We start from the raw sequence: 26,748 nt of genomic DNA, 5'->3' as shown, positions 1-26,748 counted from the left end.
ATGTTTGATAAGCTTATTGTGTTCTTTGTCTCATATACAAGGTAATATTATTAAGCAATTGAAGAAAATAAACATCCCAGAAGAAAAAGGAGCAAATGGTATATGAATAAGTACTTTAAAAAAATTAATAACAGCTTTATTGAAAGATAATTCACTTACCATACAATTTGCCCACTTAAAGGGCACATTCAGTGATTTTTGGCATGTTCACAGTTATGTGCAACTGTTACAACAGTCAAATTTAGAACATTTTTGTCAATTTAAAAAGAAACCAGAGGTGGCTTCCCTGATGGCACAGTGGTTAAGAATCCACCTGCCAATGCAAGGGACATGGCTTCGAGCCCTGGTCCAGGAAGATCCCACATGCCGTGGAGCAACTAAGCCCGTGCGCCACAACTACTGAGCCTGCGCTCTAGAGCCCGCGAGCCACAACTACTGAGCCCACGTGCCACAACTACTGAAGCCCATGCGCCTAGAGCCCATGCTCCGCAACAAGAGAAGCCACTGCAATGAGAAGCCCACGCACCACAACAAAGAGTAGCCCCCGCTCGCCGCAACTAGAGAAAGCCTGCATGCAGCAATGAAGACCCAACACAGCCATAAAGAAAGAGAGAGAGAGAGAGGAAGGAAGCGAGGGAGGGAGGGAGGGAGGAAGAAAGGAAAGTAAAGAAAAAAAAGAAAAGAAAAGAAACGAAATGAAACCAGGGCTTCCCTGGTGGCGCAGTGGTTACTGCCAATGCAGGGAACGTGGGTTCGAGCCCTGGTCTGGGAAGATCCCACGTGCCGCGGAGCAACTAAGCCCATGCGCCACAACTGCTGAAGCCCATGCAACTAGAACCCGTGCTCCACAACAAGAGAAGCCACTGCAGTGAGAAGCCTGCGCACCTCAACGAAGAGTAGCCCCAGCTCACCGCAACTAGAGAAAGCCCGCGCACAGTAACGAAAACCCAGCACAGCCAAAATAAATAAATTAATTAATTTAAAAAAAAACACTATATACACCTTAGCTATCATCCCTCTTTCTCCTTAGCACTCCTCCAGCCTTAAGCAACCACTAATCTGCTGTCTCTCTATGTATAGAGAGTTGCCCACTGTGAACATTTCATATAAATCAGATCATGTAATATGTAGTCTTTTGTTTATTTAGCTTTTTAATCTCAGTACAGTGTTGTCAAGGTCCATTGATGTTGTTTCATGTATCAGTACTTGATTTCCTTTTTATGACTGGATAATATTTCACTGTATGGATATCTACTGCATTTTGCTTATTTATTCATCATTTGATAGACATTTGAGTTGTTTATACCTTTTGGCTATTGTGAATAACAGTGAACATGAGTGTACAAATATCTGTGTTCGTTCCTACTTTCAATTCATTTGGGTGTATACCTAGGAGTGGAAGTGCTGGTTCACATGGTAATAAGTTATTCCTTGACTTTTAAATTACAGCCATCTTAGTGCATGTGAGATGGCAGGTATCTCATTGTGGTTTTGATTTGCATTTCCCTGATGACTAATGATGGTGTGTTTGCTGGTCATTTGTATATCTTTTTTGGAGAATTATCTATTCAGATCCCCTGTCCCATAAGTGGGGTCTGGGCAAAAGGAAGCATCTGCCTCTTAGCTCTACTTATCTGAAACTTAGCCACAGCAGCAAGTAGCTGGTGGTAGGATGAGAAATGCTGAGATTTTCCCCTCCTGGGGAGGTAATCTTCCAACTCAAGCTAGGGGAAGAGGGAGCTCAGGTTCTACCAGTCTGTAGTGAATTTGCTTTCTTGCTGAGCTGAGAGCAGGAAGAGAGTAGGATCTTGGTTCAAATACTTTAGGTTCTTGTTTATCTTACTGAGTTTTAGTAGATTTTCTTAAGTGAATGTTTTCTCAGTTTGTTGTGTGCTCTTTGGACTATTTCTAGGGCCTTGAGTGGTGGTGTTTTTTAAAAAATTTGTATCTGTTTCATGGCGGAGCAGGTGCACTGAATTCTTCATGCTGTCATGCTGGTGAGAAAAAAAAAATTAGGTTTCAAAAGCCTAGTCAAATTTTTAACCTCTCATTAATTATTCTTTATCCTTATAGTGGGATATTTTGCATCCATTAATTCCTTGAAAGTAAAAATTCAACACATACCTAAATGTACTATATCATGTGCCTTTTACTTGTAACATTAATCAGCTTTATTAAATATTAAATTACACATTTTTTCTTTATCCAAATATTATATTCTTCACTTGTTTTAAAATTCAAAAGCTTTAAGATGGTATCTAATAAATAGTTGTCTTCCTGCACCTGTCCTCTAGCCGACCAATTTAGCTCCCTAGAGATAATCAATAGTACTAATTTCTTATATTTTTTAATAGAGATCCTGTGTGTGTATATATATGTATATATAAAAAACAAGTAAATATGAATACATATTCTCTTTCCTTACCTTTTACATTGTTGTTATGTTATTTTTACCCAAATGGCACTATAACATACAACCCCATTTCTTTCTTTCTTTCTTTTTTTTCTTTTTTTTCTTTTTTTTTTTTGCCACACCCATGAGGCTTGTAGGATCTTAGTTCCTCAATCAAGAGATTGAACCCGGGCCCCCGGCAGTGAAAGCACCACGTCCTAACCACTGGACCGCCCGGGAATTCCCCATACAACCCCATTTCTATTCCTTGTTCCTCCTGTTCCCACCTTAGGTACTTTGGAATTTGTTCCAATGCAGCATAAAGCACATCTTCATTTTTATGACTGCATAATTGATACTTAGTAATCGAAACAGCTCCATCTAATGAACATAAATGGATTCTTTGGCTATTATAAACAATGTTGCAGTGACTAATTTTGGTGACCTTGATAATTTTATCTGTAGGATTAATTTTCAGAATTAACTAGAATTGATGATTCAAAGGGTATGCCAATTTGTTGTTTTGACAGATTGTAACTTGTGCTCCATAGACATTATACCAGTAATGTTGAGTGGCTATTTCCCCACACCTTTCTTTTTTTTAAAAATATTTATTTTATTTATTTATTTATTTTGGCTGCACCAGGTCTTAGTTGTGGCACGCGGGGTCTTCATTTTGGCATGCGGGATCTTTAATTGCAGCATGAGGGCTCTTAGTTGCAGCATGCATGTGGGATCTAGTTCCCCGACCAGGGATCGAACCCGGGCTCCTTGCATTGGGAGCACGGAGTCTTACCAGGGATGTCCCCCCGCACCCCATGCCTTTCTAGGAGTTTGATACCAACTTCCTTCCTTTCTTTTGTCTATCTATACATGTAAGCATATATAAATTTTATACATACACACATTATTTTTTCTGCACCAATTGTGAGACATATGTTGCAGATATGATAGCTCTATTACCCCTAAGTATTTCACTGTTTATTTTGTAAAACACAAAGGCAGTCTACTACATAACTACATTACAGTAACCAAAATCAGAAAAAAAGCATTGATAGACTACACCTATCTAATCATCCAATCCACAGATACCATTCATATTTCATCTGTTGTCCCAATTATGTCCTGTATAGCAAAGAAGAAAATTGCTTTTTGTCCAAAATTTAATCTAGGATCATTTAGTAACCTTTTCCACCTTCTTCAATTTGTAACATTCCTCCACTTTGTCTTTAATGACCATGACAATTTAATAAAATTTTTTATTATGGAAAAGTTCAAAATATGTAAAAGTAGTGAATGTAGCATGATGAACCCCTTTGAGCTCCGTCACCAGCTTCATCGGATAAACATATGGCCATGCTTTTCATTTACGTGCTCACTAACCCATTTTTTCCAAACACATACGTATATACACATAATAGGTTATTTTAAAGCAAATTTAAGACATCATTTTATGCAGGCTGTAAGTAACTTAAGCAATGCCTAAAAGCACAAAGGAGAAAGTAAAAATAAATTTTAACATAAATTACCTCATGGACCACCATCCAGAAATAGTAATCAGTAACATTATATCTAGCATGTATAGCTAGAAGTATGAACAGACAGATTGGTAATAGAAGATGAGAGTATGAAAATATTTGGAACTTACACGGATTAGCTATTTCTACCAGAGATGGAGAGAAGAGTGAAAGGCTGGTGTTGGGACATCAGCGATTATATACCCAAGCCCTTGTAACTTTTATGTGGGCTAGAATGAATAGAAATTCTACATGGAAGTATTTTTGTCAGTCATAGGTATTCAGCTAAACAATTAGGCTTTGCATGATTTGCGAAGTATTTTTGTTTTGTTTTTACCTAGAGGATTTCTACTCTCAGAGATTTTATTAGTCAAAGTATCATTGTAAATTTGTTTGTTTCTTGTTCCTTTGTCCCACTAGATAGTTTCAAAAAAGGCAAGCATTTGACCAGTTAATACTTATAAAGTTTACTTAACTCTTAAGATGCATTAATTGCAGAATTTGTAATCTTATGGCAAATAAAATTCAGCTGTAATTATTTTGACTCTCTAGGTCCTTTGCATTTCCATATATATTAGAGTCATCTTGTCAGTTTCTACCCCCCAACTAAAAGCCCATTGGAAATTTGATTGAAATTGCATTCAATCTGTACATGAATTTGGAGAGAATTAACTTATTAACAATATTGGGTCTTCTATGAGCATTGTATATCTATTTGTTTAAATTTCCTTTAATGAGCCTCAGCAGTGTTTTTATACTTTTGAAATTGTCAAATTTATCCCAATTTCATTTTTTATGCTATTGTAAATGATACTGTTTTTTTAAATTTTATTTTCTTGTTACTAGTATATAAGAATACAGTTGATTTTTATTTATTCACCTGATATCCTACTACCTTGTGAAACTCAGTAGTTGTGCTACATTCCTTAGGATTTCTGTATAGAGAGATAATCATACCATGAACATTAAAGACAATTTTATTTCTTCTTTCCAATTTATATGAGTTTTGTTTGTTTCTTTAAAACTTTTTTTTTTTTTTTCTTATTGTACTGTCTAGATCTTGCAGAAGTTGTCAGTTTGGGGGAAAGGTGTTCAGTCTTTTCACCATTAAATATGGTGGTTGATGTAGGGGTATTTTTAGATTACCTTTATCAGCTTGAGGCAGTTTTCTTCTGTTTCTGGTTTGGTTAGAGTTTTATCATCAATGAATTTTGAATTTCATTAAATGCTTTGTTTAGATCTGGTAAGATGATCATATGGCTTTTCTTATTTTGTCTGTTAATATGGTGAATTACATTGATTTTTCAAATGTAAAGTCAACTTTGCATTCCTGGAATAAAAGCCACTTGGTTGTGATTTATTATACTTTTTTGTTTCTGTGTTCATGAGGGATACTCATCTGTAGTTTCTTTTTTCTTTTCTTTCTTTTTTTTATTGGTAATGTCTTTGTCTCATTTTGGTATCTGGGTAATTTAGTCCTCATAAAATGAGTTGTTACCACGTCCTCTGTTTACTGAAGTAGATCACATACAATTAACAGTATGTGTTTTTTAGGGAATTCCCTGGCGGTCCAGTGGTTAGGACTAGGCGCTTTCATGGCCGGGGGGTTGGGGGGCTGGGGGGTGTCAATCCCTGGTCGTGGAGCTAAAAATCCCGCAAGTCACGTGGTGTGGCCAAAAAAAGAAAAAAGTATGTGTTTTTTAAGTGTTTGATAAAATGTACCTGTGAAGCCATATGGAGCTTTTTAATGAAAAGGATTTTAAGTAAGAATTCAATTTTTTTTTAACTGACAGGGGGCTATTGAGATTTGCTATTTATTTTTAAAGAACCGATTTGGGGGAATTCCCTGGCCGTCCAGTGGTTAGGACTCTGCGCTTTAACTGCCGAGGGCTTGGGTTCAATCCCTGGTTAGGAAACTAAAATCCCACAAGCCGCACCACGTGGCAATCAATCAATCAATAAGTAAGTGGGTTTTTTTAAATGTTTAAAAAAAAAAAAAACCGATTTGGCATTGTTGGTTTTCTCTGTTGTTTATCTGCTTTCTACGGTGACAGCATAGGAGTGGTTGCCTGAAGCTGGCCAGAGGAGGATGATTAACTACAAAGGGGCATAAGAGGTGTTTGGGATGATAAAAGTATTCTGTATCTTCATTTTGGCAGTGATTACACAGGAGTGTATACTGTTAGATATCATTGAATATGTACTTAAAGTTAGTGCATTTTATTGATTGTAAGTTATGCCTCAATAAATTGATTTTGAAAGTTATAAATAATTCATCTGGAAATGATTTTGTGATTTTGCTTGCATTACTTAGAGTTTTGATTTTTTTTTAATAACAAGTGCCACTTAAAGATTCTAGAGAATTAAATTATATTAAGAGGTAAATTTTTTATTTTACCATTTGAATGTTTCATTTGAGTCTCAAATGAAATTTGAGACTGTGCTGTAAAGTATGTTGAAAATATTTATTTTAAGATTATGAATTATATAGATTAAAGCTTAAAGGCAACTAGCACTTTTTAGTGTGCTTTAAGGAACCTGTTAGGAGGAATTTCAGGCCATATTAAATTTTTTCCCATGCCTAACACACTTTTTTTTCCTCTCTGTTGGTAAGTCATGTTAGTGTTTTTTCCTGAAACTGTGACTATTGAGTGCCGTTATATTTTAGAAGTTAAGTGTCTGGACTTCGGAACTGGATGACCTGTGTGTGCGTCCTGCTCGCTCCACTTCACTGATGATACAGTCTTGAGCGAGTTCTTCATGCAAGTTCTTTCCTATGTCAAATTATTTCTTATATTCTTTGGATCGAATAGTTTATTTATATCTCAGAACATTTTAGGTTTAATTCTCCAAGATTATTGTCTTATAATAAGAACACAATATTGCCTCATTTTCAATCACATTGATTATTATCCTGGCAAAGTGTCTGTTATTAAACCCCTAAAACAGTTTTTGTGTATACATAATAACCCTCTGTCACTTTAATGTTTAGAATTACTTAACATGATGTGATTTAGCAGGTAATTTATATTACTGCTTTTCTAATGTAAGAATATATGTTATTTACTATATTATAAAAAACCATGCTTTCTTATAGTTGGCTTTATTTTTCTGTCAATAGAATGTTGCAGAACAATGAAGTGTGGATTATTTGGAGGTAATACTGTAATATGGAGCATAAATTACATTCATAGAACTCCATTCAAAAGAATGTAAGGAGAAACAGCAAATTCTGAGGAAAGGATTATAACTATACATTATTTAATAACATTGGGAAATAATCTTCTACCTCTTAACACACTATCTAAAATACTAAGTATTTTTCTTTTTTATAGAGGTCAGATTAATTTTTAGGATTAATTAACATTGTGTGTTGCTTTTTCTAACTGAGATAAGATCGTAGCTTAGGGCTTCCCTGGTGGCGCTGTGGTTAAGAATCCGCCTGCCAGTGCAGGGAAGATGGGTTCGAGTCCTGGTCTGGGAAGATCCCACATGCCGCGGAGCAACTGAGCCCGTGCGCCACAAGTACTGAGCCTGCACTCTAGAGCCCGCAGGCCACAGCTACTGAAGCTGGTGGGCCTAGAGCCCGTGCTCCGCAACAAGAGAAGCCACTGCAGTGAGAGGCCCGCGCACCGCAAAGAAGAGTGGCCCCCACTCGCTGCAACTAGAAAAAGCCTGCGCGCAGCAACGAAGATCCAACGCAGCCAAAAATAAAATAAATAAAATAAATTTATAAAAAAAAAGATCATAGCTTAATTCCTTTTGTGCATGTGCTTGTATCTTAAGTTCTTTAAATCATCTATGTGTTATCAAGTTACTGTGATCTAGTAATTACTAAACTATATTGTCAATAAAATATTTACTGCATGCCATATACTCTGGTAAACCATTGCAAAACAGTTCAAAAAGGTATATAATGAAAAGTAATTTACCCTAACATTGCCCCACCAAAGCCTAGTCCTTTTCTACATGAAACTACCATTACTAGTTTATGGTTAATATTCTCAGTATTCCATATCTATGCAAGTATATCCAGTACATGTATGTATCCCTCGTTTTGAAATAAACCTGAAACAACATATTCATGCTATTTTGCATATAGTCTAGAGATGGTTTCCTTTAAGCATAGTTGTGGTGGCTCTGTGACACCTATAACCCCTAGAAAAAGACCCATCTCTTTGGATAGAGCCCATACCTGCATAGTCTCATGGTTTGCATACATAAACAGAATATAAGGAATTTGGCTCTTGATGATGACACTATACAAGAGACTTTTGCTATGATGGAAATGTCCTATGTCTCCGCTGTCCAGTATGGACTTGTGTAGCTATTGATCACTTGCAATGTGGCTAGTACAATTGAACAGAACTTTTAATTTTTTTACATTTTAATTAAATTTAAATAGTCATGTGTGTCCAGTAGCTACCATATTGGACAACTCAGGAAGCATCGTGGTATAATGAAGCTCTAGGGTTAGATATACCTAGGTGTCAGTGTTGGTCTTGCTGCCTTCTATTTAGCTGCTTATGCAACTTACTAAACCTTAGTTTCTCATACACACAATGCTTTCTCCAAAGAATAATACACATACAGAACTGTCATCATACAGAAAGAAGATTAGATGTATGTATTTGAAAGTGATACACGTTGAGGAGAGAAATGGTCAAAAGAGACTCTAGCCTTATCAAGAATGTTTTACTATTTGTCAGAGTAATTGGTTTGAGATGTTACTTATGTGTATAAAGTTAATATTTAGAAATTCATTTTTTTCTCGAGTATTCCTACATGGTTGCTCAGCCATGAAAAAGAAATATTTGAGCCTGTGTTTCCATAAATGTCATCTTCATGTATTTTTTGCAACCTAATTCACTCAAATATAGATGTAGGAGATAGATCTACTGTTACTCTTTTTAAATGCTACATAGAACAGAATCATTTGGACATGCTATTGTATATTTATCCTTTCATTGCCCCTTGGTACTTCCAACTCTCAGTATTAAAAACAGTATTATATTGATCATCCTTGTTTATAGTAAGAAGTGATATTGCTAAGTCATAGAATATGGGCATGTAAAATAATGCCAAATTGGTTATCATTTTGCATGTCCACCTCTTTATGTAAGTCTAGCTTTTCCATATCCTCACAAATATTAATGTTGTATTTTATGCCTATTGATTAGTAACTTTGGACTTTAACCTGGATTTCCTGAAACTATAGTGTACTATGTTATACTATAAAAGCAGTAACATTAGATAATAAGTTGGAAAAGAAGCTTTAAACATAACCAAGTATGTATACAAATTTTATATATGATAAAGATGGAGAGTAAAATTTCAAATAAGTGAGGAAAGAATGGGCAGTCATACTTTTTTACCCCGTCCTCTGTATCATTATTGGAAGGTGTGAAACAAGGGCCTACTCATCCATAACTCTGAACAGGCTCACTCTTTGTCTTTATGTCATCAGAACTAATTTTATTAAGGCCTTTATCCCTTTAAATCACTTGCCAAACAAAGTCCAGAATTCCTAGGTGATGCCTCAACACCTGCCCCCCATACTCCAATCCCAATATGGCCCTGTGGGCAGTGAGACAATTTCTTCCTCCAGCAGGTACTCCCCAGTTCTTCTCCCCTGTTTCAATCTTCTGTTTAGCGTTCAGAGTACTTAGTAGTGTCTGGAAAACTTTTTACTCACTTGTTATCTACCTTGAGGGTAAGCTACATGAAGGCAAGGATTTTTGGTTGTTTTCTTCACTGCTGTATTCCCAGCCTGTCCACCGGTGGATTTTCAGTAAATAATTGGGAATAACTAACATAATAAATAATAAACATGTATGGAATAACTTTATTCAGTAACTGGTATTGGAAAAAAGTTGTTAGGTCCTTATCTCATGATTCACAAAAGTAAATTACACTTGGGAGAAAGCCACAAAACCTAACAAAACAACTTATAAAAGCTATAGAAGCAATACATGTTCTTAGAGTATGGAATCCGCTGTTAGATGCATGTAGTTTTAAGAAAAAAATTCATTTGATTTATAGCTAATAACTAAAAGCTGGCATTGTCAACTTTTTTTTTTTCCTAACAAGTTGATTTGTTGAATTATACTTTTGATAAGCTGGTCGTATCGTTCTATTTTACCTAAGATACAGTGGCTTCCTTTCAGTTGTTTAAAAAATATATTGTTTCCATGTTATATTAATAAATGCATTGGGCTTCCCTGGCGGCGCAGTGGTTAAGAATCCGCCTACCAATGCAGGGGACACGGATTCGAGCCCTGGTCCGGGAAGATCCCACATGCCGCGGAGCAACTAAGCCCGTGCGCCACAACTACTGAGCCTGTGCTCTAGAGCCCGTGAGCCACAACTACTGAGCCCATGTGCCACAACTACTGAAGCCCACGCACCTAGGGCCCTTGCTCCGCAACAAGAGAAGCCACCACAATGAGAAGCCCGCGCACCGCAATGAAGAGTAGCCCCCACTCACTGGAACTAGAGAAAGCTGCATGCAGCAACAAAGACCCAACGCAGCCAAAAATAAATAATAAATAAGTAAATTTTTTTAAAAAGTAAATAAGTAAATGTATTTACTGCCATAATGTATTATCTGGACTATTTAATCATTTTTATGTGTAATGTAACTAAATAGTTACTTAATTACATTTCTTGCTGTCTCCCCAACTCTGTGCCATTTTCTTTTTTTTTTGTTCCCTGAAAGTGCCTCTTATACTTTGCACATTGGTGCTTCATGAACATCTACTTTAGTCCACTTACTAACCAAGCAATTAATCTTAAGATCCAAGTAGAAGCTACATTGCTATGGACTTACTTTTATATTGCACATGTGCTCATTTTATGCTTTCCCCCTCTTCCTTCTTACAGTTCTCGACATGGCAAGACATGTGCCACTCTATCGAGCTCTGCTAGAATTGCTCCGGGCCATTGCTTCTTGTACGTGCATGGTGCCCCTATTGTTGCCTCTTTCTGCAGAGAATGGTGAAGAGGAAGAAGAACAGTCAGAGTGTCAAACTTCTGTCGGTACATTATTAGCCAAAATGAAGACCTGTGTTGATACCTACACCAACCGTTTAAGGTACTATACTTTGTTCATTTCGTTTGACCTTGGCTTTTACAATCTTTTTTAAAATAGCTTTGTTGGTTTTTTAAAAATGATATATGCGAATTAAACACACATATGCACAAGCAGTAAATAAAACTACAAAGAAAAAGTATCCACCAAATCCTACACTCAGAAATGCTTATTAACAGTGGCTTATCAGACATCGCCCTATGCGATCTTATAGCTATTGATAGAGTTTTTCTTAAATGCTATCACATTGTACCTATTATACAGATAGATGCTAGTTTTACTCAATATTGAGGTGAAAGACACCTTCACGCTCAGTAAATACATATTGCTGATACTGTTCTTAATATTTCTGATTATGTATTGTATATAGATGCTGTATTTTACTTAACCATCTATTAGTGGGCATTTGGGTTATTTCTAATTTATAATAACCTCTGACATACATCTTTTGGGAATTGCAGAAATCTCTGCAGAGTAGATTCATAGAATTAGAACTGTTGGCTTTATGAATTACTAGTTTCATTTTGATACATATGTTATAATTCATGCTATAATGTTTTTTAGAAGGTAGAGGATTCGGTATTTAGTTGGTGAAGTTATAGTAAAGTTAGTATTTTATCTTCATGGAAAATTGAATTTTTGAATGAATCTTTGGTTAAGTTTATACCTTGCTAGAAATCAGATGATGAGTCCTCTTATCAAAAACTTTTTAAAAAACCTTTTCCTGGTAACCTTTTTCATTCTCTTACCAGAATCTGTTTAATGGTTGTCAGTTTTACTTAAAGATGGCATAAATTCTGATGTTTGCATAAGCATTCAGAATTAGGCTAGAGGAAGCTTATTTCTTTGTTAGTGGTCTTTTGAATCAGTTAATCTTCTTTACCATCTTTGCAATATATTTGTCCTACCTGTTCTCACTTATTTTTTTAATAGCCTAAAATTTGAGAAACTCAGTATACATCAAATGATGGCAGAGAATTGGTCATTGGAGGAATAGTTTTTGTCAGCTTTCATTTTTCAGAAGAAATCAACTTCTCAGATTATTCTGACTCTTTTAGCTTTATTGTACTGTCATTATCACTTTAAAAACTAGTGGCTCACTGCCAGGCAGTAAGAATCATAAATTAGAGAAGAGATTAAAGAAGAGCCAGTTGGTAGCGATATAAAAAGCTGTCGGTTCATACTCTTTTACCAGGGAGGAAAAATGTAAAGGTATATTTTCTTTGATAATGTGAGACTTTTTTATGTTGTAGAGAAGAAAATAATATTATCTTTGGTCCCATCCTTCATTATGGCAAAAATCTTTCTAACTGGTAACCTAGGCAGCTAACATAATTATACAAAAATAGTGTGGTGTCATCAGACTAAAGGTCTGATTTTCTGACTGAGCTAAGTGAATAGAATTTGTACACCTAGAGTGCCTTTTTTGCTGCTTTTCTTAATGTATATCCTGTTCACATAACATGCAGTATAATTTCTTAAAAATTAAACTTCTGCATGAAATGTATTAATGATTCACTACAAAAATTTAATGGCAGATAGAGGATAACTGAGTTTCAGTTAACAGTTATTTTTCTACTTGGTTACCTGGAAAAAAAATATTCTTTAAAATCTTTCACCAAGAAAAAATGACACTTCAAACTTTTAAATTTTGTACGAGCAAAACATGCATGTAGGGTGCTTCCCTGGTGGCGCAGTGGTTGGGAGTCCGCCTGCTAATGCAGGGGACACAGGTTCGTGCCCTGGTCCGGGAAGATCCCACATGCCGCGGAGCAGCTAAGCCCGTGCGCCACAACTACTGAGCCTGCGCTCTACAGCCTGTGAGCCACAACTGCTGAAGCCCACACACCTAGAGCCCGTGCTCCACAACAAGAGGAGCCACCACAATGAGAAGCCCGCGCACTGCAACGAAGAGTAGCCCCCGCTCGCCGCAACTAGAGAAAGCCCACACGCAGCAATGAAGACCCAACGCAGCCAAAAATAAATTAATTAATTAATTTTTTAAAAATTGAAAAAAAACCCATGCACATAAAGATCTTAATGACTGTTCACAGAGATCATTTCATTTTTTATTTTATCTTTACAGTGACCCTGTGCAGTTAACTATTTTTAAAAGCTATTATACTGACGAAGAAACACTAAAGAGAGTTTTGTATTAGGGTTTGAATGTGCCTCTTCATCAAGATTCCTCATGGTATCTGTTATTTTTTTATATATGTGTAGAATACAGCCTCTGTTACAAAAAGAAGCCAGCAAAGACGTACATGTTATAACGTCCCTACTTTCCTATCAAGGTTTGGCACCTTGAGAATTCACTTTCCACGTCACAGAAAGAGGGGAAAATCTACTCTTTTCCAGCCTGTCAGAACTTAAATGTATTTCTTTTCATATTTTCATCAGAATAGAACTCTAATAAAGTGAACAGTGTAGTCCAATTTCCTGTAAAGTTTATACCCACAGAAGTTGGTCTAAATTTATTTTTAACACTGTTTCAAGATACAAAGCTTCTCCCTCCCCCTCCCCCCTCCCCCTACCTGCCTACCTGATCCCCAACTGTATTTAAAAACAAAAACAAAACCCAGGATACTCTGAGAAGAGGATGGTCAAGGCAAATTTACATTCTGTTTACATATCACTTTTAGGATGTGTTTTAGTGCTTCATCAGGGTTTGGAGTTATGACTTTAAAAATAATATGTAGGTGTACCGCAGCTCAGAACATTTTTGCATTATTTTTGTCTCTTTTTCTCTCAGTAAGAAATAAGGTGGGTGGGGGGGATGCATTGCCTGTGGGTGATTCCCTGGGAAGTCCTGGCCACATCTGCACCTGGGGGCTCAGGGGAAAAAAAAGGTAAGGGTAGATAGAGTACATCTATTTAGTATAGGTTTTTCTTTTTTTTTAAAGCAAGAAAGCAAGTACTAGTTTACTAATTATGTTTATGTATATTATTGTATTGCCTTGTTTTCTTCTCATTATTTCTCATTTGTTACTCTTTTTTTTTTTTTTTCTTAAAGCCAGGCATACACAAAAGGCATGCAGTTTTTTCCTTCCAAATGAAAATTTAACATAGCATAATTTGGTCATCTTAGATAAAGAAAAGATAGATTCTCTATGTAATTTGCAGGTCTCTGGATGATAATTGTGGTTACATATAATGATTTACATTGATATTATTTCTTCTGTATATGTTATACTTAACAATTTTTATCTTTTTTGGATGAAAGAAATTAAAACTTTTTGCCCAAATCTAAAGAGGAAGTTTACTTTTACTGGTTGGAATAATCTAATTAAGAGTATCCTATCTTGAGGACAATGCTTAAACCCAACTAATTTTGATCTCAAAATTCAAAGAATGATAGAGATTATATAGGTTAGCTGACTCTCCCCTCCAAGCCTGAAACCTTCTATAAGAGGAAATAGGAAAATATCATTAAGAAGCTGAAAAGGCAGATTATTTACTTTGCTTTTATCTAATTTGTGTTTTAGAAACTTGCGCTTATATTCAGATAGGTGAGATCTGGCCTGGTCACAAGAGCATCACTGATTTGTTCATTTAACAGATGTTTATTGAATGTTCATGAGAGCATAACAAGAAAATTAGGTCTTTTTCTTAGGGACTGACAGATAATGGGGGAAACAATAACTAGGCAGTTTTAATAACACAGTACATGGCATGTTGGAAGTTTAAGACATTACTGGAGGATCAACCCAGATTTGGAAGCCCAAAGAATACGTAAGAATTGGCTAAATAAAGAAGAGCAGGGGCCTGGTATACCAGGCTGTGTGAAGAATGTTAGGAGTGAAAGAAAGCATCACGTATTCAGGGAAATGTAGAGAATAAAGAAGTTTGCTGTGCCTGGGTGTCCTTCGGGTGGGAGAGAGGGGTGGGAAATGAGGCTAGAGAGGAAAGTAGATGCTTGAAGAACTGCATAGTTACCTACTCTTAAATGTGATGAGCCATTGAAAGGATTTCAGCCGAGATCTAATCAGATCTGCATTATAAAAAAGATTGTCTTGCAGTGTAGCTGAATGGTTAGGGTGGGAGTTAGAACAAGACTAAATTGCCATGGAAGAGATTTTCATCCTTTCTATCTTGACAGTTGAGCTATTTGTGTCCTCTCCCATCCTGCCCTTCTGGGGACTGAGGATTTGAGTCTATTAGCATTCTTGTTCTAAAATTATGGACTTAAAAGAAAGTTAGTTCCTAGGTAGCAATACTGTCTATGTTTCAGATGTTTGACTTTAAAAAAGAAATAATATAACTCAGGCTTTAAATTACTTATTAACTGCATTATTCTGCCTATGTGTTAGCATCAGTGACTGCAGATTTATCCCCGGGGATCTCCTTCAATAAAGTGTAAGTGCTATCGAATAAATGGTTTTTGGAGCATGGTTTCCTTTGTTAACATACAAGAATCTGAAGTCTGTAATCCTACGCAGAAGTTCTCCAGTACTAATCCTACTAGGTTATTTTACTGAAGACAGAAAACAATCATCTATTGGCTTGACAGAGGCTCAGAATCATTAGCAGAGAATCTAAAATCTTTTATATTAAGGTTCAGGAATGACAGGGTGAGACTACATTCATGTTCATACAATTCAGCTATTTCCTTAAAGCTGTCATCCAGCTAAAGTTGTATATGTGGAAAACTTATATGACAGTAAGTAGGCTTTAGATTTAATTTTTCTGGAGCCTTTTGTCTGTATTATTTTCGAATTCATCTCAAAAGAGTATCATGTAATAATGGGATTTTTATTAATTGGATCAAAATAAACCAAACCATTTTCATGGTTGAAAACTGAAGGAAATTTTTCTTGGTAGAAATTCTTTGTCAGAGTGAAGAGCCTCAACATTTATGAGGAGGAACTTTCAAACCTTATACCACCCATGCTTTTGCTAGAATCTTTCTTTAGATCAGTTTTTTTTTTTTTAACCAAACATTTTATTTAAAGAGGAAACTTCACATTACTAACATATCAAAAGGACCAGTATCATTTGCCATAAATAGAAGATAAGTCTAAAAGCGAATAAACTAAATTTTAAAAGTTAGTGTCTGGGACTTCACGGGTGGTCCAGTGGTAAAGAATCCACCTTACAAGGCAGGGGACGCGGGTTTGATCCCTGGTCAGAGAACTAACATCCCACATGCCACAGGGCAACTGGGCCTGTGCGCCACAACTACTGAGCTCGCGCACCCTAACTAGAGAGCCGACGTGCTGCAAACTACAGAGCCCAAGCACTCTGGAACCCATGCGCCACAACTACGGAGCCCATGCGTCCTAGAGCCTGTGTGCCACAACTAGAGAAGAGAAAACCCACACGCCACAACTAGAGAGAAGCCCACGCATCACAACGAAGAGCCCAAGTGCTGCCATGAAAGATCCTGCATGCCTCAACGAAGATCTCATGTGCTGCAACTGAGACCTGATGCAGCCAAAAATAAATAAAATAAATAAATAATAAATAAATAAAATTTTTTTTTAAAAAAAAGTTAGTGTCTGACTCCAGACCCGTTTTGTGTTTTAAGAAGGAAGATTTAACAATGCTAAGAAATTACCAAAGGCTTACTGAGACCTTTCTTTTCGTTGGAAAGAGACTAGTTTTCTCACTCTTCGATTCAGTTAACTAATACCACGTCTAATTATCACTTAATGTTTTCTCACGCTTTGGGAAACTTTATTAATAAGATATATCTTCAGGTCCTCTAAAAGTAATGGCATTTTGCAAATATAAACTAACAAAATTAAAAAGGAGAAGAAATGGGGTGATGTATGTCCATTGACTGTCTTACTCTCCTTCCCCCTTTTATCTGTGCTTAATTGGGAGAAACGAAAGTTAGCGGAAGCCAAACTAGCCTTGCTTTTGTTTTAATGTGGCTACAATTTAGAGTGGTATTTTGATTCTCATCCTCACTCTCCTATGGATGAGGATTAGTCTGGTGACAGATAATTACAGTATTCTGATGGGGTTGGTATTAGTGTAAACCAGAGCACTATTCAAGGAATAAATGTATATACTTCTAGTTTATTATGTTCATCTTTCCTGGGAAGATTAACCTGTTGACATGGCAAGGTGGCACCTAGGAGTGATTTATTGTGATTTAGTCTGTCTTTAAAAAGTTGTTAAATATTTACTGTACAAATTGCATTAAGAACTTCCTAAAGATGATGATATTTTAATATTCTTTTACTCATGATTCTATATTTTACTGTCTACCACCTCTCCTAATACCTCTCAAGATTCACAATTTGCAATAACTGCTTAGAGTTAATTTGAGTCTAATGGTTAACATAAATAAACTGATTAATATTGCTGTTGGCTGATTATTAGTAAACATTTATATTAAGATAAATCAGTGATAACATTCCTAACTAAAGACTAGGCAAAAGTGTATTGCTTCAAAGTAGAGAATTTTTGCATTCAGCACTTTCCAACTTTTGTCTGAAACAGACAACATTTAGATAATTATGAGGACTTTTTCAGAAATTAATTTTTTTCTAAGTGTCTAATAACATGTTTTGTACACTGGTTTTATACCATTTTGAAAACATACCTTAAATGTACCTATAATGTTAAATGTAATTTTCTACTTAGGCCATTTTCTAACATCATCTATCACTTAAAATTTAAACAGAATTGGAACATTTCAGGATGCTATCATACGGAAATTTTGTACTTTTTTCTTGTTCAGTTGAAATTTTTTATAATAATTTGAACAAAAACAGGAAATGGTTGATTTAAATATTGGTTCTATTTAACTTCGTTTGCCTCACTAATATTAAGTAGCTTATTTACTTTATTTCAGAGAAATTATTCAGAAGCCACCTTAATAATCACTGCAATAAAAAGATCAAAGGACTTCCAAAACAATAAAATTCTTTTGCCTGTCTATTGCTGTAATAGACACTTATGAAGAACAAAAAGTTTAACATTTGTCTATAAAGGATAAGTAGAATTCACTCCCTTGCATAGTTTTTGAAAACTTTATTACCATAAATGTTCTGTTTTTCAGGTACCCTCAGTATAGCAATATTGACACTTTTCTTTCTTGCCTAATGCAGAAAAAACCAGTTTTTCATTTATTTTATCCAAAAAGCCTTAATTTCTGTTTTTTTCTTTAGTTTTATAATTCGATGATTTTTGTGTTTAATACTTTTAATTTTTATATCTACAAGCAGTGGAAGAAATAGTTCCCTAGGGCCAAAAGAGAGAGGCCGGGGCGGGGGGCGAGGGGGAGCACATGTGATAATGACAGCATGATACAAAAGTAGGAGGTAAAGGATGTATAAAGGTGTAAGCAGTGTTTGTTAGACACATGCCGAAGACAGCCTGTGATTAGATGTTTACTGCACATAAGTCCAAGGTCACTACCACTTAATTTTATGCCAGTTATGAGAGATCAAAATCTGGTAAAAATGAATTTTCCTAACTGTCAGATTAATGACTTAGGCAGATAAAAGACAAAAGTATTTCCTGAATTCCTTTTGTTCTGTCAGTTTGAAATAATTTTGATTAGTATAATATTTATGTTCCAGCCTCTATGTTTTTATTGATTTCCCTTCTTGTTTCTGAAGAATAAGCCAAACTGCTTTAAATTGTGGGTAAAGTTATAATAAATATATAGTAGCATATAGCTGTGTAAAAAATACAAGGAATAATATTATAACCTAACTTTTGTGTAGGATATAGAGTTTCAAAAGTTCTTAGATGTGTATTACTAGTTTTTTCTGCTCTGTGTGGTAGACAAGAAAATATTCCTGTTCGACGAAGAGTGAAACTATTACTTAGAGTTTAACATTTAAAAACTTACTAATAGGTAATAAATCTGGGATTTAGCTCCCCACTTTCCTGATGCCTGTAGTGTTCATTATCAAAAGCAACATTTATGAAGAAAGAGGGACTTCCCTGGTGGTCCAGTGGCTAGGACTCCATGCTCCCAAGGCCGGGAGCCTGGGTTCAATCCCTGGTCAGGGAGCTAAATCCCACATGCAGCGACTAAAGATCCTGCATGCCGCAACAAAGATCCTGCATGCCGCAACAAAAATCCCACATGCCGCAACTAAGACCCAGCACAGCCAAATAAATAATAAAAAAAGAAAGAAAGAAAGACAAGTTGATTGACCCGTAGTCCAGATACTTCTATTTTTATACCCCATTGCTACCTTTTACCAAAATTGTTCATTGATCACTTAGGTGTCATGCTTGTGTAATGGCTAGACTTCAGCTTTAGCTGATTCCTGAAAAACACTTAGATCAAGTACCAAAGTACAGTTTATTCTATTATTTAAGTGATTAACAAACATAAACTCATTAAAAATTATAAATTGACTTAATACTTCTACCTCAGTAGCATAACATATAAAATGATTATTTATTCCTTGTCAGATTGCATTAGATGAGCTTTATGTTTCAAGATGGTTTCCACTATCTTACTTCTGACAAAACCTCAAGCAATCTTAATTGCTGAATTTGAAGTCTCTTGCTAAGTAAGATTTAGTTTGTAAATCTTTCTGGGCACTTCACGATAAGTAACCTGTCCCATAATGTCTACAGGTTTTTAGAACTATAAGGAACGCTCTTAAGAGTTCAGATAGTTCATATCCCCCTTTTTATAAATGAGGAAAACAAGGTCCATAAATACTGTGATTTGTTCCAAGGTCTGTGATGCTTAGTGGCAGAGAGCTATGATAAGACCTCAAATTTCCTAATGTCCCAATCAAGTATTTTTATTTACTAAATTGAACTTAACTTCCAAAGAACAATTGGATTTATGCATCAGTGAATAATTAGAAATGGAAGTGTGAACTTATTTCTGATTTGGCTTTGGAAATTTAGGATACATAAAAAAAATTTTTAATGTTGACAATGAAGTAAAAATTTTTAACTGAAAATTTTGCTTTTGATAATTAAAAATATATATATAAGAATGCAGATTCTACAGAATTTTTCTGATATTTTCTTTTGCTTATCTTTTTTCATTCCCCTGAAGAATTTTTGTTAACACTATGATAAGATGTTAAAAGGCAGCATATTTCGTTAGATATGCATAGCCATTCGAGTTGTGCCTAAGTAATAATTACTAGATCACTAAGGTACACTAAGTAAGGTAAACTGTGTTTTGTGGTCTGTAGAACATGAGCTGGTAGCAACTGCATGTAATTATCACTTAAATGAGGATTAAGTCAGCTTTACCCATTTGATTTTTTTGTTTTGCTCAAAAGAATTAATAAAAACACTTCCTCTGAAAATTTCTAAGTTATTGATGTATGTATTTTTCCTTTACTGTCTTTTCAAGCTGATTTGGTATCTACTTGCATAGACTAGGGTGGTGTGTTGGAGATACAATTATTTTCTCTATGTTGCTGGACAAGCCTCTGCCCACCCCCCTAAACACCCTATTGTTTTCCATCTCCTGAATTTTGTTACTATCTTAATATGTCCTATATTTGTAATATCTTTAACTCCCTTGTCAAGAAGAAATTAAAGAGTTTATTAGCAAAACTCGATATTTAAATAATAGCAAAAACAACTCCTGCCTATTTATGACCAGTTGTTGATCAGCATTTTATTTTAGATTCTTAAAAAAGAAAGAACTTGAAAGCAACTCTGTCACCTCCATTAATAAAGGGATTTGTGGCATCGGTAGCGTAATACTTTAAACCTTTATATATGTATTGTTTCCACTTGAAATATAATTATCTAGTGTGAAAATTCATTTTGTTACCCACAAAATAATCACAGTGTGAAAATATGAGCCCTTTAGATTTTAAGTACCATCCTTGGTGAAATTCATCTTCTGCTGGCCATTTCAACCTGTGTTATCTCAAAATGAAGTCAAAGTATAACCATAGTAGTTTGGTTTCACTTTTGAGTAAGTGTGGCACTTCATAGCCTCCTTGGAGTCGGAGCAAAGGCAAATATTTTGTCCTTGATCTTTTGTGCAGACTTTTCCTGCTAGACTCCAGTAGACAAATAATCATATTTTGTATATTTACTATTTGATAGCTTCACCAAAAATTTGAAAAAGGCACTTGCCACCAATCAGATAATCTTAATTGCTAATAAGGACGTGACACAAATGACTCTGTGTTGAGTGTAAGGTGTTCTCGACATTGAACTTCTCTTTAATAGCATTATTAAAGTAAGCATCCTTGATTTCCCTTTCCCTTAGCTATCCCAAAGTGTCTTCCGGTGCAGAGTTCATCAGTTTTTAAAATAACTGAATTGTCTTGTAGAAATACCCAATTCCTTTTTATCCAACTAAGCAATAAAATTAGTTGATTTACTTCTTAAACGGCCTATTTTCTATCAAACTCTCTTGTTTTAACTCCTTCAGGTTAGTTCCTTTAGGGCTTCAGTTGAGAAAGAATTTCAGTTCCAGTCCTCCTACATTTGTTTTCATTGGAAAAACATTTCCTATCTTTTCTTCATCCTCTGTCTCTCAAACCTACAAAATGAAAAAGGCCTGATTTCTTAGACAAGAAGCATTTGTTGCAACCATATATATATTTTTAAGTTTCTTTTTGTGATGACCTTGAACAAGTTCAGTGGTTTGTCACCCTTTTTTACTTGGTGGTGGAGACAGCAATGCCAACATTTATTTTAATATCTCTTCTTAGCCTCAGTTGGATTGTCCCCTGGTGAAGCATATTACTTGTGGCAACTCCATTCCACAGCAGCACACAGTACCGTATTTGTCCTGTGATGTTTAATCTGACCGAAAAACTATTATATTTTTATCTAATCTAAAAATCAAGGTTTTATTTTCAAAGGGTTCTCATACCTCTGTTTTGAATATTCCCTGCTCTCCTATTGCTCAGTTATGCTTCTTTTAAGACAAAGATTTTATTTTCTACTTTCATTTAAATCATATTGAAAACTAAAACCAGTACTTCCATTTGGAAAGAATTTAAGTAAAAACAAAAGGGAATCTAGAGTTTAAAACTAAGCTTTAAAATAAGCATGGAAAACATTCATCTTACAAAGGTCTTATCCCATTTAGTGGTGCATTTCAAAAATTATTTTCATGTTTTCTATAGACATTAGAAGCAAATAATTCTCCACAGTAATATTTTTAAAAGTCTTTCTGCTTACTTTTACTTTTAATTTTTTTTAAACTATAATTCCTGGCAAAGAGCTTTAGAACTGTGGAGTATGATATGGTGCATTGTTTTATAGGTAAATATAGAAGTTTCATTCTCTTGTAGTTTTAGAATCTTCCTCAAAGACACTAATTCTTAATACTTCTGAATCTGGACATTTCAGCACATGGTGTCCTGATTACTTCTTCAGTGTGGCTCTGCTTTTTAAATGTTTATTTCAACAGTTTGATAGTTTTGACTTTAGAATTAGGAGTGCAGGGGATTGAAGTGGTCTTTCCTAATGTCCGACCAAGAAAATAGTTGTATTAAGCTGTTTTTAGTTTATAGATTATAAGAGAACATAATTCTGATATCTTGTAGTCATACAAATATCCAACTTAATGTGGGTGGTAGAATTAGAAGAAGCAGTTCAATATAACTGAATGTTGAGTTACGGGTTTCTTTTTTCTTTTTGTTTTCACAAGAAAGATTTGCCCATTCTGCTCACATCCTAGTTTAGATTATATGTCACAGAGCCAAAATTTTCTTAATTTATTAGCTGTGTAGTTGGAATTCACAGCATAGTGGAAAATGTTTGCAGATAATTCTGTGCAATAGTAGAAACTTCAGTTGATTCCTCGTATTTCTTCAGGGCAGTGATCACAACCAGATTCAACGTATGCACAAAGCAGCGGATATCATGGTAGCGGCCGTCGCTGATTGCTTTTACCATGTTGGATCCATTGTCAGTCTCAAAGACCTACTTCCAGCTAGGTGCCTTGAACTCAAATAGCTTTTCACACAGACTTCAGGATGTGAGCTAAGGTATGGCCTTTTTTCATGAGCTGGGCCTACATATGGGTTGACAGTAACCTGCAGCTTTTATAGAAAAGAGACTGCTGTCTGTAATTTAATGTCAGACAATGACTAGTTGTAGTCATCATTAGGCAGGTAGTGTGTGTTCTTCATATATTTGAAGTACTTTCACCTTTTGAAGATTATTCCTTTTTCTGCTGTATGTTTTTGTCAAAAAGACTATCCACATAAAAAATTCTTGTTAGAACCTGCTGTAAACGTCTATTTATGTCTGCTTTATGATTCAGCCATTATTTTCAAGATGTATATGATTATTTCTTCTACGCATTTGGTGTAAAAAATGCTGTTTTTAAAATTTCTGTGGATTTTTTTGCACTATTCTTAAACATTTTTATAATTTTGTGGTCAAAAATACATAAAAATTTTTATCCTATTTGCAGTATTTTAATAATAGAGATTTCTCCTACTAATCATCTTTTAAAAACTGGAGTTAGGAAATTGGTATTCATGAATAGGGCTTGAAATTTAGAATCAGTAGTTTTCTGAGGGTAACTTGCTCTAAATTGCATTGAGGCAGTTTACTCTCCATGCCAGAGGTTCTTGTTTCTTCAAGGAGAAAATACCCTAATTCTGGAAAAATGGGCTTCACTCCTGTAATCTTCCTTCTCTGCTTGGCAAGATATGTTTCTTTAAGTGACATCTTTATTGAGAATATAATGGATCAACTGACTAATGATAGATTTAGGAAACCATCTTTATTTTATTATAGCTATAACCATAACTCTTCTGTTTTCTCAAACTACTTACTGTTGTTTTCCTATTGTTCAGTGGCCCTTCTAATTAAGAATTTTTTTAAGCCCCAGGAAGAGAATCATTTACAACTGGGGAGAGAGAGAGTCTTTATAAATTCAGTGGGGGTACTGTCAATCAACCTAAGTGTTTTTTCTTGACTCGCAGTGTTTCACAAAGATTGTGAACAGCCATTGGTAAATGCAGAATTTGAGAATCTGTTTGAGTTTGTCTACTAGAATCATATCTTTATTTAAAAAATTGTCAGACTCACTATTAAACTGTAGTCTCAACTTAACTTCATAGCTATAAAAGATGCAGTATGTTATTTGATTCTAGCAGTAAAATGTCTATTTCAGTCTTAAAACATTCATTCACTATATTCTCCTTACTTACATATGCAAACATATATGTTCGTATACATGTTCACACACAGAGGTTGATGACTAATATGATACACAGCATAACATCTACCAAGTGGTTCCTGAGTAGCAAATGAGAGTTGGCCATGTGTTCTCTGTGACTCCTACATATACATCAGGGAAGATAAGAAGAGAGGGTAGGAGAAAAAGCAGTAACCCAGTGACACGTTATGGTTCTTAAATCCTCTTGCCAGGTGAGGTGGTATATGAGGTGGTATAAAAATATCTGTGGTTACTAGATTTTTCACACAGTATGGGAACCAATTCAAGACTCATGCATAACACTAAATCCGTTTACCCTTGTTATCCATCTGAGTGGCTCTTCTTAATTTACCTCTTATTATCTACCTAAACTTAAGCACTGAATTGCTTCTGAGCAGATTTTTGTCTTTGTGATAAAGAACAGTTTATTTGGACATAGATTGCATGATATTATTTTGTTAAGGACTCTTCTATCTTCTGTTAGTCTTTTTATAGTTCTCTAAGGCTCCATGCCCACTTTGTGAAATGTTGTTTTAATATAATAGCCATGTCCTTTTGTTAGTAGCTGTACAAACTAGAAAAATGAATGATGCGTAGTTTAGATCATACCTTAGCATAAACATTTTAAACACATATTTATATGTGATTTCAGTTTGTTTTAAATTATCTATTTAATGAATTAACAAAGATGTAGATTTTTAGTATCTAAGCAGTAGTGTAATGATGATGTGAATAAAACATGCTGAGAGTTGAAATAGAAAAAAGGAAATTGATATTTAGTTGCTTTTTTTTAGCGAACCTTGTTAATAAAATGCTACTGCATTCACCTAGAAAATTTAATTTCAGTCTATATTAGACCCTGAATAGGGAATAACAGAAGAATATCTTTAAAATGATTATGCCCTAAAACTTAGTGTTTAAATAAAGATTCAGTGTATAGAAGCACATTATATTAAGTTACCTAGTAGTGAACCTGCACTTTATTCTGGAATTTTTCTTTTTTTCCCCCCTTGGAAATTAATATACTCTAAGTGAAATACAAGTAGTATTAAACCGAAAAACCACCTATGGATCTTTGATTCCCAAGCCTTAGAAGGCAGAGGATCTTTTACTTTTAGATATAGAATTGATTTCTCTACTTCTAGGTACATAGTTACTGTAAGTATGTTTTTAAAGGTGTGGATCGAAGGACATGCCAGGTATTGGGGTCTTTTTACAGTATGACATTGCTACAGTGTTTAACTCTTGTCTGTTTTTGCACATGAAGAGACAGCCTACCCGAAACTTTGGTTATTATGCTAGGCATTATCCTATGGCTTCAAAATGAATCTAAACTACTCCTGGTATATATCATGTGTATGTCAAATGAAATGCAGACTATCATGTTGATTTTTAACCACTGTTACTGATTTATGGAAGTATTTATTTTTCAAAACTAAAATCTTAATTTTCCTTGCATTTCTTTCCATATTAAAAAAACCTTTTCAGATCTAAAAGGGAAAATGTTAAAACAGGAGTAAAACCAGATGCATCTGATCAAGAGCCAGAAGGACTTACTCTTTTGGTGCCAGACATTCAGAGGACTGCTGAGATTGTTTATGCAGCCACTACCAGTTTGCGGCAAGCAAATCACGGTACAGCACTATTCTCTTTATGCTCCTTTTCTTTTGATACAGAGATGTTTCATTTACTTACTGAAAACCGCCTTCTCTTCCCTCTATGTTAATGGTTTTCCATCGAGTTATTTACTTAAAGATTCTGCTCTATGTCAGGTTTTCAAGCTAATTATGTATAGTCTCTAATTTTAAAATATTTATCTCTACTGTGTATGATTTCTAAGACTGTTAGTAGGCTGACAGCATGCATTATAAATTTTTCTTCCCACTGAAAGTTATGAAATTGAAAAATGGAATTGTATTAGATAGAAAACAGTACATTAATAGTGTGTAAGAATTCAGTTAAAATTGGCATTTTCACATATTAGCAATGGAAGAAATAAATGATTCTTCATCATCTATTGCTTCATTTCTGCTGTTTTTGCCTGAATGGATGAAATCTAATTAGCATTTTAAGAATTTAAGCTTTAAAGTTGATAAGATTTTTAGCCCTATTAGTTATTTTTATGAAATAGAAAGAAATCTTTTAATTTTAAAATGGTACAATAGGAAGATAGTTATGAAGAGTTTGGTAATTTTTCGGAATTCAAAATCTGAACTCTAGAAGTTAATAGTTTTTTTGTTTTACTCTTCGAAAATGTATACTTATGTTATTTATCTTGAAATATTAAATAACAGAAAAAAAAGTAGGTGAATATTCAAAGAAGGTGGCTATGAAACCCAAACCTTTATCAGTATTGAAATCACTTGAAGAAAAATATGTGGCTGTCATGAAGAAATTACAGTTTGGTAAGTTGAAATTGCACTTTTTATTTCTTCAGCTCTCATTTTACATTTTTTAATAGAGCTATTGAAATGTGTTCTAGTAAAATTAAAGAATTTCAAACTTGCTTTTACCATGAATTATTCATGTACTCTGTGTATGTGTGTATGTATGTTTATGTATACACACATGCAAAAATTTTTATCATCTTTCTATCTCTGAATTTATATCTGTGTTTATAGTTATATTTGGAAATCATGATTCAGTAGAAACCAGGTAA

General features: G+C 34.8%; 1 protein-coding gene across 1 annotated transcript in view; it reads left to right on the top strand.

Annotated features, from left to right (window-relative positions):
• Positions 1-26,748, top strand: part of BIRC6 (baculoviral IAP repeat containing 6) — a 299,805-nt gene that overhangs the window by 225,931 nt on the left and 47,126 nt on the right. Inside the window, 3 exon segments of the mRNA XM_082356671.1 lie at positions 10,792-11,002; positions 25,578-25,723; positions 26,384-26,494. Coding sequence (XP_082212797.1) covers positions 10,792-11,002; positions 25,578-25,723; positions 26,384-26,494 — 468 coding nt within the window.

Source organism: Balaenoptera borealis (genome assembly GCF_965194805.1).
Source record: "Balaenoptera borealis genome assembly, chromosome: 15".
Taxonomy (NCBI): Eukaryota; Metazoa; Chordata; class Mammalia; order Artiodactyla; family Balaenopteridae; genus Balaenoptera; species Balaenoptera borealis.
This window is presented reverse-complemented; position numbering and strand designations above follow the sequence as displayed.